Consider the following 18,000-nt stretch of genomic DNA (forward strand, 5'->3'; position numbering starts at 1 on the left):
CGTCTTACCCCTAGGTTCTTCACGACATTTTTTGTTCTTACATTCCATATAGATGTGTTAGCATACGGTATTTGTTTTGCTCTTTCTGACATACTTCACTCTGTATGACAGACTCTAGGTCCATCCACCTCACTACAAATAACTCAATTTCGTTTCTTTTCATGGCTGAGTAATATTCCATTGTAAATATGTGCCACATCTTCTTTATCCACTCATCTGTTGATGGACACTTAGGTCGCTTCCATGTCCTGGTTATTGTAAATAGAGCTGCAATGAACATTTTGGTACATGACTCTTTTTGAATTATGGTTTTCTCAGGGTATATGCCCAGTAGTGGGATTGCTGGGTCGTATGGTAGTTCTATTTGTAGTTTTTTAAGGAACCTCCATACTGTGCTCCATAGTGGCTGTATCAATTCACATTCCCACCAACAGTGCAGGAGTGTTCCCTTTTCTCCACACCCTCTCCAACATTTATTGTTTCTAGATTTTTTGATGATGGCCATTCTGACTGGTGTGAGATGATATCTCATTGTAGTTTTGATTTGCATTTCTCTAATGATTAATGATGTTGAGCATTCTTTCATGTGTTTGTTGGCAATCTGTATATCTTCTTTGGAGAAATGTCTATTTAGGTCTTCTGCACATTTTTGGATTGGGTTGTTTGTGTTTTTGTTATTGAGCTGCATGAGCTGCTTGTAAATTTTGGAGATTAATCCTTTGTCAGTTGCTTCATTTGCAAATATTTTCTCCCATTCTGAGGCTTGTCTTTTGGTCTTGTTTATTGTTTCCTTTGCTGTGCAAAAACTTTGAAGTTTCATTAGGTCTCATTTGGTTTTATTTCCATTTCTGTAGGAGGTGGGTCAGAAAGGATCTTGCTGTGATTTATGTCATAGAGTGTTCTGCCTACGTTTTCCTCTAAGAATTTGATAGTGTCTGGCCTTACATTTAGGTCTTTAATCCATTTTGAGTTGTTGTTTTTTTAGTTTATTTTTGTCTATGGTGTTAGGGAGTGTTCTAATTTCATACTCTTACATATACCTGTCCAGTTTTCCCAGCACCACTTGTTGAAGAGGCTGTCTTTTCTCCACTGTATATTCTTGCCTCCTTTATCAAAGATAAGTTGACCATATGTGCGTGGGTTTATCTTTGGGCTTTCTATCCTGTTCCATTGATCTATCTTTCTGTTTTTGTGCCAGTACCATACTGTCTTGATTACTGTAGCTTTGTAGTATACTCTGAAGTCAGGGAGCCTGATTCCTCCAGCTCCGTTTTTCAATCTCAAGATTGCTTTGGCTATTCGGGGTCTTTTGTGTTTCCATACAAATTGTGAAATTTTTTGTTCTAGTTCTGTGAAAAATGCCAGTGGTAGTTTGACAGGGATTGCATTGAATCTGTAGATTGCTTTGGGTAGTAGAGTCATTTTCACAATGTGGATTCTTCCAATCCAAGAACATGCTATATCTCTCCATGTATTTGTATCATCTTTAATTTCTTTCATTAGTATTTTATAATTTTCTGCATACAGGTCTTTTGTCTCCTTAGGTAGGTTTATTCCTAGATATTTTATTCTTCTTGTTGCATTGGTAAATGAGAGTGTTTTCTTAATTTCATTTTCAGATTTTTCATCATTAATGTTTAGGAATGCCAGAGATTTCTGTGCATTAATTTTGTATCTTGCTACTTTACCAAATTCATTGATTAGGTCTCATAATTTTCTGGTAGCATCTTGAGGATTCTCTATGTATAGTATCATGTCATCTGCAAGCAGTTACAGCTTTACTTCTTCTTTTCTGATTTGGATTCCTTTTATTTCTTTTTCTTCTCTGATTGCTGTGGCTAAAACTTCCAAAACTATGTTGGATAATAGTAGTGAGAGTGGGCTACTTTGTCTTGTTCCTGATCTTAGTGAAAATGGTTTCAGTTTTTCACCATTGAGGATGTTGGCTGTTGATTAACCTTTTAGAGTCTTTTCTATCCTCTTTCTTTCTTTTAATGTCTTTTGCCCCCAGTGCTTCCTACATTGCTCTGGGTGACTCAACTTTGAGAGCATTTGACCACATTATATACACACATATTCTCTTGAGCTCTGTCAATTTAGTAATATGATTTTCTTTAGATAGGTGAGGATACTACCAGGAAGAGTATGACACTAATGCCATAAATATTAAATTGAATACATTATCCATTTATATTATGTTTCTATTTTATCTCTTAATGCAGAGAGACACTTTCTTGCCTGTGAAGCAGAAAGTTGACTCAAGGCCGTTTCAAAATGAGATTATTTTTTTATGAGGTTTAGTTACAGTATGTTCACTATGGTAGTTATGTAATAACTCTTATGTTAATGACTATTAGAGGGATCCCTTGAATTTAGAACAATTGATGACTAAGATTTTAGTGAAGATTGTGTTTAGGTATTGTTCTAACCAAGATTATTTAAAACATTTTATAGCTCAGTAACTGCTGCATAAATTTGCATTTAGGCAAAAACATTTCCAGAACCTGATTGATGTCTGGAGATTGAATGATTTGGTGGAAACAATACTGGAATTTGAATCAGAAAACCTAGTTTAAGGCTCCATGTATTCTACCCCTTATTTTATATTGTTGAATTGCTATCTTTCTTCCGTCTAGGGATTCTTTAGCTATATAGAGTCAACAGTTTAAAGAAAGAAAGAACCACATACTGAGTGGTCTTACTATAAATTTATTATGCTAATCTTAAATAGGCCCTTAGCCCTCCCCAGAAATCTTACTCCCTTTCCTTAATCCATCAGTGTTCCCTCCCTCCCAGACACTTTAGCAGTTTTGCCCTCTTCCTTCTCTGCTGGTTATCTTGCTTTCTATTTAATAAGAAAATGGAAGCAATTGGAGAACTTCCTCAAGATCCCATCACAGCATCTACCCCTGTGCTCGACCTTCCTGAATGCTCTGCAAAGTGACTATCTGTGCTCCCAGGCCAACCCCTCCATTGATTTCCTCTATCCCATCCACTTGCATCTTATTCAGGACATTGCTCTATGTTTTATCCCCTTTCTTTCATGCATCACAAATTGTTTTCTCTCTAATGTACTTTTTCCTTTAGCATACAACCTTGCTGTTATTTCTTTCATCTTGAAAAAAATTAAAAAGTAACAAAAAACGAACCTTTCACTTGACTAATCTTTCCCCTTTAAGCTATCCCCAATTTCTCTTTTTCTCTTTACAGCTAAACTGCTCAAAATTGTTGTTTATACACTCTACCTCATTTTCTCTTCTCTTTCTTAAACCCATTCCAACCAGATTTTTGTCTCCAGCACTCCAGCAAAACTGCCCTTCTCAGGGTTACTGATGACTTTCATATTCTTAGTGACCCATGGATACTTTTCACTGTATCAATTTGTCACCACAATTTTTATAGAGAGTATTTACAATGCAGCTTTAGGATTTATTGAACTTGCAGATCATTTTTAGTAAACTCATTGTGAAATCTCATTGCTTTATGTTATGATGAGCTAATCTTTAAAGTTTTAAAACTGCGAATCTCTTTTTATTGACTGATATAGCAGCAACAGAGGGACTGGTAACATGTATTCTGCACAAAAAGAAACAGAAGAATGACTACTAAAACAATATATTATAACTGAATCATGAAAATAACTGAAAACTTTTTTTTACAGTTTTACAATTTGTCATAAAACAGAAGTTGTCAAAAACACTCTGAATCCTATTTGGCAAGCATTCAAGATCTCAGTCAGAGCTTTATGTAATGGCGATTATGACAGGTAAAATAAATGACAACTTTTCTGAGAGTTTTGAGTATTAACTATAGTTTTTGTATCCAATAATCTAAGTTGAATTTTAAAAATTAAGTTGGCTCCTTTACCAATGTAAATGTGTATTTACAAAAGCATAGTTGATTTATTCAGAATTTTTTAAATAACTTTTTTTTTTAATCCACAATGATTTGGGGAGGAGGGATAATATGAGAAAGTAAAATTTGGTTTAACTAATTTTCAAGAAAAAAATGTGCAAAGTGTTAAAAATATATTGAATATTTGTTTAATATATTCAGAAGTCATCTCAGAATTTTCATTTCCTCAAGACTTTCATTTGGTATTATCTTTCTAGAGAGGAATAAGTAAATATACAAGATACATAAGATTATGACTACATATGTTATAAACCCTGATTTACTCCTGAGAATCCTATTTGACATCACTGCTCCCATGGTTGCTGAATTATAAAGGTTCTAGAGATGTAGAACAAGGAAATTCTGGTGTTTTACAAATAGGTGGGTGAGGTGGCCCTGAAGAACTTCCCACAATATACCTGAAGATTTTTAGTATCAAAGTTGTTTTCTTTTTCTTATGAAAGTTGATTGTAAGATTATAATACAAAACCCCCTATTCACCCCAAAAGATATATATATTTTTTTTTTTTTTTTTTTTTTTTTTTTTGCGGTACACGGGCCTCTCACTGTTGTGGCCTCTCCCGTTGCGGAGCACAGGCTCCGGACGCTCAGGCTCAGCGGCCATGGCTCACGGGCCCAGCCGCTCCGCGGCATGTGGGATCTTCCCGGACTGGGGCACGAACCCGTGTCCCCTGCATCGGCAGGCGGACTCTCAACCACTGCGCCACCAGGGAAGCCCCAAAAAGATATTTTTAAATCTTATTACTCGTATATTAGAAAAATGAAGATTTATGATATTAACAAATATCATAGAAAGAACTATTGATTGGTATATTGATATATGTCATTAAATTTACTTTAAAATTTATTATGCTATTTGACTGTCACTTTATTTAATAGTATCATAACTCTATTTAATTGGACTCATTCTAAGAAAGTATTCTTATAATATGGTTCCTAGTTAGCAGCATCAGCAGCAACTGATGAAACTTGCAGAAATTAAAGTCTTGGGCCCAACCCAGGCCTACTGAACTGGGCATGAGGTCCAACAATTCACGTTTTGACAAGCCCTCCATGTGATTCTTATCCATGCTGAGTTTGAGAAATACTTCTCTAAGATAATGGTTTTGAAGAGTGGAGGAGTAACTCTATACCTCTCTTTCAAGAAGCTATGTCAAAAAAAAAAAAAAAAAAAAAAAAAAAAGAAGCTATGTCAAACTATAAATGCTTTTCCCATATACTTTCTTACTCTGTTTAAAGAATTAAAAATCTGTATGATTTTAGAAACCTATTTTAAGATATAAATTGAAGAATAGTATTAAAATTAGCAAAATCAACTTTAAACTATTTTGTAAAACCTGAAAGCATACTTTATCTAAGAAAATCTATAACTTATTTTTTAACATTCAATCATGTGTTAATTTGATCTTACTAAGTAACTTCACTCTGTGTGTATGTTTTCCCCATGGACAGAACAGTCAAAGTAGAGGTGTATGACTGGGATCGAGATGGAAGGTAAGGCATTGTCTTTTCTTTTGTTTTTGCTCTTAAAACTTATAATGCTTTAAGAAGCAAATATGCTGATATGACCACATTTTCAAATTTTAATTTTATATTGAATATTTTTTGTCTTGTTTTTCTAAGCATTACTGAGGTGTTCACATGAGATTTTAAGAATGATTGTATCAAACTTGTGAAATAAAATAGAGGTCGTCCTTCTTTCTAGTAATATAGTAAAGATTTTCAACTTGGACTTGATGAGTTCTCATTATGCACAATTTATAGATTCTAGTTTTATATCTAGAGTAGTGATACTCAAATTTCTGTATCTCATAATCTCTCTGAAGATTCCTATAACCTTTCTACACCTATCATCCATGGGAACACACCTGAGCTTCCCCTCCAAAAAGAAAAAAAAGACACACACCTCACAAACAAACAGCAAAACAGAACTCTGTAATTATGTCTGGTGATTGCCAATAAAAATAGTTAAGCAGAGCTCCAAAATCATGGTCTCCCTCTGCATACCCCAGCATGTTAATGAGTAAAAGAGTGGAACACACTACTTTTTCTCTTTCTTTTTAAAGTATTTTTCCACTGTTTCTACTGTTTTAAGTAGGACTGATATTGAGGTGTTTTTAAATGATGTTAAACCGAGGGACCCAGACATGCTCAAATCTCACCTTGCTCTAGATAACTGTTTCTTTAGGTGGTTCCTGAAGGGACTGAATATACAGATACCAAAGGAGAATGACAAGTGGGAAATCAAAGTCACTTAATTTTACTTGGCTAGTGTTCTCCATTCCAGCCTAGAGCTCACTGGTAAACGGAGCTGAAGCATTAGGTCAAAGCTCACGATCTAAGCAAGGCCATTCTCTCTGTGTTTTATATAAGCCAGCAGCCAAGCCCCAAAAGATGAAAATGTCTAGATACCCAAGCACTACTGTTAATACAGGAACAAATTGGATTGAAAAAGTGGCCTGTCCTGAGGAAGCACCTCCCCTTATTTCTTCTGCTTACATGGGTAGAAAAATTCATCAAGGCAAGGCCCTCCACCAGCAGAAAGATTGTGACTCGCCAAAGGCTCAGATGATGATTAGCATTTTTAGTGATTAAGTATTTTCTAATTAAGGTATGCACATTGTTTCTTTTAGACATAATGCTATTGCAAACTTAATAGACAACAGTACAGTGTGAACATAACATTTTAAAATGAAATAGAGTTGGCATACAATATTGTTAGTTTCAGGTGTACTACAAAGTATTTTAACATTTGCATAGATTATGAAATTATCACCAGGATAAGTCTTATAACCATCTATCATCATAGAAAGTTATTACATTATTGAACATATTGCTTATGTTGTGTAGTATGCCATGACTTAGTTATTATATAATTGCAGGTTTGTACCTCTTAACCGCCTACACCTATTTCACATACCCACTACCTGCCTACGTTCTGGCACCCACCCAGTAGTTCTCTGTATCTATGAGTCTGTTTTCATTTTATTTGTTAGTTTTGTTTGTTTGTTTGTTTGTTTTACATTATACATATAAGTGAAATCATGAGGTATTTGTCTTTTTCTGTCTGACTTACTTCACTTATTATAATACCCTCTAGATTCATCCATGTCGCAAATGGTAAGATTTCAATTTTTTTAAATTTCTAAGTAATATTCCATTGTGTGTGTGTGTGTATCATCTTCTTCACCTATCAAATGAAACTTGTGTTCCTTCCATATATTGGCTATTGTAAATAATGCTGCAATGAACATTGGTGTGCATATATCTTTTCAAATTAGTATTTTTGATTTCTTTGGGAAAATACCCAGAAGTGAAATTGCTGGATCATATGGCAGTTCTTTAATTTTCTGAGAATTTGTCTTACTGTGTTCCATAGTAGCTTCACCAATTTACAATCCCACCAACAATACATGAGGATTCCCTTTGTTCCATACTCTCACCAACACTTGTTATTTGTTGTCTTTTTTGATAGTCATTCTGAACATGTGTAAAGTGATATCTCATTGAGGTTTTGATTTGAAATTTGCCTGATGATTAGTGATGTTGAGCATCTTTTCATGTGCCTGGTGTATGTACCATCTGTATGTCTTCTTTGGAAGTGTCTATTTAGGTCCTCTCCCATTTCTTATTCTGTTTGTTTGTTTTTATTGTTGTTGAGTTGTATGAGTTCCTTCCACATTTTTGATATTAACCCCTTTTCAGATATATTGTTTGCTAATATCTTCTTTCATTCAGTAAGCTGTGTTTTTATTTCTTGATAGTTTCTTCTGATGTACAAAAGCTTTTTGGTTTAATATAGTCCTCTTTGTTTACTTTTTCTTTTGTTTCCTTTGCCTGTGGAGACAGATCCAAAAAAATATTGCTAAGATGAATGTAAGAGTATACTGCCTACTTTTTCTTTTAGGCATTTTATAGTTTCAGTTCTTACACTTAAGTCTTAATCCATTTTGAGTTTATTTTTGTGTATGGTGTAAATAAGTAGCCCAGGTTAATTCCTGTGAATATAGCTGTCCAATTTCCCCAACATTATTTATTGAACAATCTGTCTTTTGTCCATTTTATATTCTTCCTTCCTTTGTTGTAGATTAATTGACCATGTAAATGTGGATTTATTTCTGGGTTCTCCATTCTGTTCCACTGATGTATGGTTCTGTTTTTGTTCTAGTACCATAATATTTTGATTACAGTAGCTTTGTAGTACACTTTAAAATCAGGTAGAGTGATACCTGAAGCTTTCTTCTTCTCTCTCAAGATTGTTTTGTCTATCAGAGATTTCCATACAAATTTGGGAGTTATTGATCCTAGTTCTGTGAAAAATGCCATTGGTATTTTGATAGGGATGATTTTGAATCTGTAGATTGCCTTGGATAGTATGGTCACTTTAACAATATAGATCCTTCCAGTCTGTGAGCATAGTATGTCATTCCATATTTTTTGCTTCATCTTCAATTTCTTTCAACAATGTGTTATAGTATTCTGAGTAGAAATCTTTTACCTCCTTGGTTAAATTTATTCCTATGTATTTTATTTTTTTGATGCAGTTGTAACTTGGATTGTTTTCTTAATTTCTCTTTCTGATAGTTTGTTTTTAGTGTATAGGAATGCAACATATTTCTGTATATTAATTTTGTATCCTGATACTTAATGTATTTGTTAGTTCTAATAGTTTTATGATAGCATTTTTAGAATTTCATATATATATAGTATCATGTCATCTGCAAAGAGTGACACTTTACTTCTTCCTTTCCAGTTTGGATTCCTTTTAATTTTTTTTCTCATCTGATTTCTGTGGTTGGGACCTTTAATACTTTGTTGAATGGAAGTGTCAGGAGTGGGCATCTTCTTCTTGTTCCTGCTCTTAGAGGAAATGCTTTGAGGCTTTCTGCATTGAGTATGATGTTGACTGTGGGCTTGTCATGTATAGCCTTTATTATGTTGAGGTATGTTTCCTATATATCCACTTTGTTAAGAGTTTTTATCATAAATGGATGTTGAATTTGACAGTAGATTTTTCTGCATCTATTGAGATGATCACATGCTTTTTAACCTTTGGTTTGTTAATGTGGTGTACTACATTTATTGATTTGCAGATATTGAACCATTCTTGCATCCTTGGGTTAAATACTACGTGATCATGGTCTATGATCCTTTAAATGTATTTTGAATTCTGTCTGCTAATATTTTGTTGAGGATTTTTGCATGTCTGCTCATCAGTGATATTTGCCTGTAATTTTCTTTTTTGTGGCATCTTGTCTGGTTTTGGTATCATAGTAATTCTGGCATACCTTCCTCTTCAACTTTTTGGAATAGGTTTGAGAAGGATAGGTGTTAAATGATTGTGTTAAATGTTAAATGATTAAATGATGGTTAAATACCTAAGTGATTTAAATGATGGTAGAATTGACCTGTGAATCCATCTGGTCCTGAACTTTTGTTTGTTGAGTTTTTTGATTACTAATTCGATGTAATTACTGGAATTGGTCTTTTTTAAAATGTCCTCTTGATTTTGTCTTGGGAGAGTGTACATTTCTAGGAATTTATTTCTTCTTAGTTGTCTATTTTATGTTAGGTTGTTCATTTTGTTGGTGTATAATTTTTAGTATTCTCTTATGATCTTTTGTATTTCTGTGGTATCAGTTGTAACTTGTCCCTTTCGTTTCTGATTTTATTTATTTGGGCTCTTTTTTTATTGATGAGCATGGCTAAATGTTTATCAATATGTTTATTATTTCAGAGAACTAGCTTCTGATTCATTGGTCTTTTCTGTTTTTACTCTCTGTTTCATATATTTCTGCTCTGATACTTATTATTTCTCTCCTTCTACTATCTTTGGATTTTATTTGTTCTTCTCTTTTTAGTTCCTTTATGTGTAAGGTTTGATTCTTTATTTGAGAGTTTCTTGTTTCCTGAGGTAGGCTTGTATCACTGTAAACTTCCCTCTTAGAACTGCTTTTGCTGCATCCCGTAACTTTTGGATCACTGTGTTTCCATTTTTATTTGTCTTCAGGTCTTTTTTAATGTCCTCTTTGGTTTTTTCAGTGACCCATTGATTGTTTAGTAGCATATTGTTTAGCCTTAACATTTTGTGGTTTTGCAGTGTTTTCTGTGTTTATTTTTAGTCTCATACTGTTGTGGTCACAGAAGATGCTTGATATGATTGCAATCTTCTTAAATTTATAGAGACTTGTTTTGTGGCCAGTATGTGATCTATTTGGAGAATGAACATAACTTTTATATGCACTGCAAAACCAAAAAATTCATGTGACTCAATTTATTGTGATATTTACTTTACTGTGGTGATCTGGCACCAAACTAACAATACCTCCAAGGTATTCCTGTACCTTGCTTTCAATATGATGTAAAAAATGGATGACTCATTCTTAGGTAAAAGTCTTATGTAACAAAAAGTTTGGTAATTTGGTAGAGATGAATGAGTGTATATTTTGAAAGAATCCTAAGAGACATCAAACAGGCTAGTGAAATGTATAAAAGAGCTGTCTCATATTATGTGAATTAGAGTGAGAGCAAAGGTAAGTCAAAGAGAGTAGGGATGGATTGAAAAGTAGAGTTAGAGAAAGACATCATTTATGAAATGTAGTTCAAAGAAGTAAAGCATTTGATTCATTAGCTTCAGGAACTTTTTTCAATTAAAAATGATGCTTGGAGACATGAATTTAGCAGCAAAGAAAATATTTGGATACATGGTTTTATAAGTATGTGTTGTCATTGGATTATCAATTATTTGGGAGAAAGATTGGCAGGTGGTAGATATGCCATCATGAACAGCACATTCAAAGGAAGCCTGAGGAGTTCAAGACTGTCTGACAATAAAAGGGTGAAGTTGGGAGGGAAAAGATTGTTAGGGGAACTTTAAATATTTCTTCAAAATGAATTTTACAATTAGTAGAATAATGAGAGGAATGCATTTTAATTATGTAAGTGGCCTAATAACTTTTTTATGTTGGGGTAAAAATGCTTTCTTTAATGTGAAATATATCTCTATATTTGAATATAAAATATTTTAATGTGGAATTCTGTATAATCCATGTACACTAAAGCAGGTTTTTTTTTTTAGGTTTTTTTTTAATGTAAGCAAAATTATCATTTGGTGAATGACTTATAAAAAGCAAAATTAAAATCATCATTAAATGAATTTGATAATCCTTTCAACTAAATAATATATGAAATTTGAAAGGCAATTTAGTCTCCGATAAAAATGATGCTTAAAAGTTATAAAATAATGCAGATATAAGTTTTATAATACAATAAAATAGTCACTGTGTAGATTGTGATACCAGTTGATATTCCACCTGGTGGTTACATGTGGTATATTAACATATTGCTATTACATTTTTGCATTCATTTTTATATATTTGGCATAATTTTTCAATGTAGTTGTTCTTTTCTTAAATCAGAGTGAACATGATACGATACTCGTGTTTTATGATACAATGTAATTATCAGCAGAGACTGTTTTCTGTTCTTTGTCTTCCTGCCATCTTTAATATTTGTCATAAATCCTATATGTGTATCATTATTTAAATTCTATAAGTGTATATCTGAGTGCTTTTGATTCTTCTTTTTAGAAAACAGTATCTGCTTGGTGGCTTCCATCCTTTTTTTTTTCTTTTTGACAGCTAGACTAGCTTTGTTCAGTAGAAATATAATGTGAGTCATATGTGTATTTCAAATTTTCTAGTGACAACATTAACAAGTAAAACTAAGCCAGTGAAATTGATGTAATAATAATTTTTAAAATTTAATCTTATACATGCAAAATGTTATTTTATTATGGAATCAATATAAAATTATTAAGGAGAAAATTAAAAATTTTTTATACTAAGTCTTTGAAATCTGGTATGTATTTCATGCTTACAGCACATCTCAATTGAGACTGGCTATATTTCAAGTGCCCTGTAGCAACATCTGGTTGGCAGTTATCATATTGGACAGCACTGTGTAAAGTTTAATGCAACTGTTGACCTGAAACAAATAAACTGCCAGATATTTCTCCAGCAAAGATGGCTTTATTTAGGATCAGTGGAGAATCTCAATTCAGAGTCTGTAACCAGGGCAAGCCACATGCAAGTCCCTGCAGGGCAAGGGAAGGGGCTGCTTTTATAAAGAAGAAAAAGAAGTTGGGAGAGCTACAGTAAAGAATCTGTATTTTTTTTCTCTTTCTGATTTACTTCACTCTGTATGACAGACTCTAGGTCCATCCACCTCACTACAAATAACTCAATTTCGTTTCTTTTTATGGCTGAGTAATATTCCATTGTATATATGTGCTACATCTTCTTTATCCATTCATCTGTTGATGGACACTTAGGTTGCTTCCATGTCCTGGCTATTGTAAATAGAGCTGCAATTAACATTGTGGTACATGACTCCTTTTGAATTATGATCTCCTCAGGGTATATGCCCAGTAGTGGGATTGCTGGGTCATATGGTAGCTCTATTTTTAGTTTTTTAAGGAATCTCCATACTGTTCTCCATAGTGGCTGTATCAATTTACAGAACGTAGGGTCAGGACGGGAATAAAGATGTAGACCTACTAGAAAATGGACTTGAGGACACGGGGAGGGGGAAGGGTAAGCTGGGACAAAGTAAGAGACTGGCATGGACATATATACAGTACCAAATGTAAAACTGATAGCTAGTGGGAAGCAGCCTCATAGCACAGGGAGGTCAGCTTGGCACTTTGTGACCACCTAGAGGGGTGGGATATGGAGGGTGGGAGGAAGATGCAAGAGGGAAGAGATATGGGGATATATGTATATGTATATGTATATGTATAGCTGATTCACTTTGTTATAAAGTAGAAACTAACACACCATTGTAAAGCAATTGTACTCCAATAAAGATGTTAAAAAAAAGAAAGACTATGTGGCTTTTCATTGTCTGAGTCCTTGCCAGGAAGGAAGATGAGTCTTTCTTCTCCTTTGGACTCTGCTATTGTTGCAGTCTGAGAGAGCTTCCTCTGCTGATCTCCTGGCTGTATTTAACTGAGGTTTCTGTTTATTATGTTTTTAACAAAGACCATATAATATGCATATAAATAACTTTATATCAATTGTTTTATTTTTAGATCAGTTTTATTTGTCTGCATTCGATACAAGTTTAGAGTTGTCCCCTTACAAAGTGAAGAAAAGTTGGTCAGTCATCTATATTATTTAGTCTATAAATTTAACCATAGGAAACCAATAGAGTAATCTGATGTTTCAATCTAGAGAGTATTTCAGTCAAAACTTCAAGTGAAAAATGGTTGACAGTGTTACATGCTTATATTGTTTTACTTGCTAGGGTACATGAGATAATTGAGGTGATAATGGTATTTACAGATTAGGAACTTCAGGAATTGGTGTGATCTTAGGTTAGAAATCTGATGGTATGTCTGACTCAATTCATCAACTTGAAATTAATTCTGTAGCAAACATCTTGTGCATCTATGACATATACAAAAATGTGGTAATGCTGTTGAGCAAGCAACCAGCTGACATTAAAATGGGTATCCTGAGCTACTTTAAAATAAAAGAAATATAGTCATATATACTTTTTAAAAATTTTAACACATTAACAGTGATTTGAGAGTGCAGAGACATCGCTTCACCTTGGTATGAATAATTGGTTTAAATGTACTTATGTACTTAATTTCAACAAGTTACACCACTTTTCTAAAATCATTCCCATAATTCCTACCATTTCATCAAGTGATGTGAAGGAAGAATATTTAAATCTCATTTTAACAATTGAAAAGCTGAAGTGCTAAGAAACTGACTAGTCTGGGTTATAAAAACAATCAGTGGTAGTATCCTTGGAAAGCTTCAAATTCTTCAGCTGACTTAGTAGCTTAATTTAAAATTCAAGGAGCATTAATGGAACAGCTCTGCATTAAAACCAAGTGGTTCTAATGTGGGACTGATTGTAAAAGGGCCACTGAGTAAATTTCTGTCTCCCAGAAAATGATGATTTGATGAAGTGGCTGAGCTAGTGAACTGCCAGTCATAAAATCCTGGCTTGTGGTGTCCTCTGAACATAGAGTAAAAATTTCATTATCACTCTGAATTTTTCAAATGTAGTCATTTAAAATAGTGATACTCATTATAAGTAAGTAAATGTATCTGTGAAATGCTGTACAAATGTTATCATTTTCTAGTATGTCACCTTTGAAAATAATATTTGATAAATGCATTTGGTGTTTTATTTACATGATTATATGTCATCATGATATAAAATAACTGATTCCTGGTTCAGTGCTTCGCTCAAGAACTTAACATTGTCTGAGACATTATAACTCATTTACAAGGAGGCTTTTATATAAACCTTTATATTTTTCTGATTATTTTAATTTCCTCACTTATTCTAATTAATCTTTCTCTAACAATAGCCCTCTATTTACTTGCAATTAACCTTCAATGTCCTAAACATGCATTCAATAGATAAGAGTCAGCATCTTTTCTTATTCCATTACCTATTACTTCTTTGAAACTTTAAAAAAATGCTAATAAACAGAATTTCATAATCTACATTTTATTTACATACTATTTTTTCTTCCACCTACTAAAAGTTTAAGTAATGATTTTCTTCACATTTAGCTTGTGTTGTCCTCTTTTCCCCTTCAATCTATTACTCTTGCTTTCATGAAAGAATGATTTAATTAGTATATATTTGAAAACTGAAGTGGCAATCAATTTTTTACTTCCGTATGTTTTTATTTATTTATCATCCAATAGAAATTCTGTTAATTAATTTCAGAAGAAATTGTTATTGAACATGTACTATGTGCCAGACAGCTTGCCACATGATGTGACTTAATGAAAATCTCCAATCTTTATACAACAATATTTTAATTTTTCTTAATATTTTTATATTCTTTTGCTCACTTCGAATGATTTTGGGTTTTCTCAGATCTGTATTTCAAGGAAAAAAGATTTTTCTTATTTTCAATAAGATTTTGAAGAAAATTATATAAACATTTCAAACTGGTGCTTAACTAAAAGATATATGCAGGATAGATTTTGGGAAGTGCTATTCTAAGCCACTATCAATTATGCAGTTTCAGAGTTTGCCCTGCTCTCTTCTATCACCATATATTTGCTTAGATAGCCTCAGCACATGGAAAACTTCTTCTGTGTTTATTTTTGCCTGTTGGTTTTCTATTCCGGCTCAATTTTAATGCTGTGAATTGTCTGAAAGATTTCTTTATATGTCTAAATTCATTTAATCCTTCTCTCTTGTGTGTTGCACTTGCCATTTAGGAATATTTATTAGCATATCTAACATAGTATGTCTTATATTGAAATTATTTCTTTCTGCTTTATCTCTCATATTAAATTGTAAACTCCTTGAGGTTAAGGACTGTGTTTTGTCTTATTATTCCTCACAGTACAGATTATAATGCCTTTAATGTATTGGGATGACCAAAAAGTTCATTTGATGTTACAGAAAAACCCGAACTATCTTTTTGGCCAACCCAATAGTAGATTCTTGCTGTGTTATTTCATTGTTATAGAAAATAGTATTTAAAATAACCATGTTGTCTATCTAATAGACTCTCAGTTCTCCATCAGTGTTTGTTATCTCCTCATTTCCACCCTTTACTTGAAATTGTTAAATTATCTTGAATACTATTAGAGCTTTTATTGTCTCTAGTGAAACTTCGGGCATTTAGTAATTAATTCAGCTGTCATTTGCTTATTCTTTTTTTAATTTATAGACATCTTAGATTTTATATTCACATATCTATGATCTTCTTGTCATACAGCTTAATTAACTTTAGGCTTTATTCCATGTTCACATTCTGATGAGTTTTACCAACTTCATGTAGAATTATCAAATTCAAATTAAAAAATACATTTATAGTGTAAATTTTTATTTTTGATCACCTTACTATTCAGTTGCTTCCATTACAGTGTCATCAATCAAGTTTGGAAAATAAGTTAACTTCTAATTTTTGTAATAAGGTAATATTAGAGTCCTTAGAGCTGAAGGGACCTTTAGAGTTAACTCTTTATTTTACAAATAGGAGACTGAGCCCTAATATTTGCTTATGTTCAAATTTGAATTAATCATCAATTTTACCCTTAAATCTGCCATTCCTCTCATGAGTTTTATTCCACTGTAAGATTACCAGGGGTAAGATTTCAAAGGTTTGTCACCTGTCAAGATAGATGAAAGCAATGGGAGTAGGGTCCTGGAAGTTCTTTTCTTTTCCAAGGTCAACATTTTAATTGCTGGATTGTGGGGTGGCCTTGAGAGCCTAGGGGAAGTTTCTCAGAAGCTGGGGTTATTAGGAAGGGACACAAGAGACTCTGAACAATGGCTAATTATTTATAGGTGAGTAGACAAATGTTTTTGTATTTTTATATTTACTTTGACTCTTGATTTACACCCCTTGAATATCATCTCTAGGCATTATAATAATCCCAGGCTTGCACACTTGAAAGGTCATAATCATATTGATACCTCCCTTGCTCTAATCCACCACTTTAATTGCCAACTCCTGCATCTGTAAGCAATAAGCAATGAATGGATGCCATTATTGTAATTAGAATGAATTTTCTAAAGTTAATTTTGTAATTATTTGCAGTTTTCACTAGGTTAAAATATGGAACACATATGGGTATTTATGGAAAAAATTATAAATATTTGTTACTAGGCTGAAATTGGTTTTTTTTTACAACAGTATCATAATTTGTACAATAATGTAATGGGGATAAGTTTTTTAAAAGTAAACTGATACTGAAAGAATAGTAAAGAGAGCAACAGAGCAGTAGAAAATATTTTATACAATGTAGCTTAGGAAAAGAGAAAAGAAATCAGAACTAAAGAAAGCCTGAATCATAGAAATGGAAGAAAGAGAATTTATAGAGTCATGGAATTTATATATTTATAGAAACAGAAGAAAGGGAAATTACAGGGAAGAACTGTTGAGAATGGGACAAAACATTCTAGTACGCTCAGGAATTAGGGCAAAGGAATGGAGCTGAGGTTTTATAAATGTATGTTAGAAAAGATGTGGGTTATAAGTCCACCTTTCCAAAATAAATCATTTTATATCTCTAGTGTCACCATTGCTGAATTAGGATTAACTTCTTGGCATAGGAAAAAACTCAAGTTATCTGCAAATGTTACTTTTAATTTGGTCTGTAGACAATATTTAATATTAAAATCTATCTCCCAAACCCAACATTATACATTAACTCAGGTTGGCACCCACTAAAGAGGTAGCTGTTTATTCAAGAACAATCAAGTTTCTACTTTTGAATGAGAATAAGAATGATAAATTGAAATATAACAGATACTTTCATATGACTTGAAATAATTTGTATATAAGATTCAAACTTAAAAATTAAAATTCATATCATTGACTGAAATAATTTTCACATAAGTAGAAAGCAAACAACATAAAGAAAAGAAAATAGACGACTATGAAATAATCTCTCAGTTTGGAAGGGCTTTCTAAACGTAAAAGATGGAACTAAAGGGTCCATTTTAAAAATAAACTTTGTAAGTCAAAGTGTACAGATCTTATATATACAGCGCAATTGATTTTCACAAATTGAATATACTCTATAACAAACCCCTGCATCAAGAAACAGGTTTACCAGCACTGCAGAAGCCATTCTCTTCCCTTTCCCATTCACTATTCACCCTCCTGCAAAGTAATCACTTTTCTGACATCTATTACCGTAGTTTAGTGTTGCCTGGTTTTGAATTTTATATAAACAAAGTCACATAGTGGTTTTGTGTCTGGCCTTCTTCAGCATTATTTGTGAGATTTGTTCACACATGCCTCCAGTTGAGACCACTGCTGTAATGGTCCACACAGTTTCTAACACGTTTTTTAGATGCCAGGTGTTTGCATTTTTTCCATCTGCCTCCCTTCCTCTCTGCCTCCCTTCCTGCCCCCTCCCCCCTCCCTCCCTTCCTTTCCCCCCTCTCCCTCCCTCCATCACTTCCTCCCTCCCTCTGTCCCTCCTTCTTTTTTCTTTTTTTCTTTCTCTCTTTCACAGTTGATTTCTAATCTCATAGTTTTGTGGCTGGAAAAGATGCTTGATATGATTTCTATTGTCTTCAATT

The 18,000-nt window shown here is 33.2% G+C and overlaps 1 protein-coding gene across 1 annotated transcript in view; it reads left to right on the plus strand.

Moving 5' to 3' along the window:
* The window catches only part of CPNE8 (copine 8), a 327,485-nt gene that overhangs the window by 190,641 nt on the left and 118,844 nt on the right, over positions 1-18,000 (plus strand). Inside the window, exons 10-11 of the mRNA XM_065888187.1 lie at positions 3,662-3,766; positions 5,368-5,409. Of these exons, the coding sequence (XP_065744259.1) occupies positions 3,662-3,766; positions 5,368-5,409 (147 nt within the window). The remainder of the gene's footprint in view (positions 1-3,661; positions 3,767-5,367; positions 5,410-18,000) is intronic.

This window comes from Phocoena phocoena, chromosome 11 (assembly GCF_963924675.1).
Source record: "Phocoena phocoena chromosome 11, mPhoPho1.1, whole genome shotgun sequence".
NCBI classification, from domain to species: Eukaryota; Metazoa; Chordata; class Mammalia; order Artiodactyla; family Phocoenidae; genus Phocoena; species Phocoena phocoena.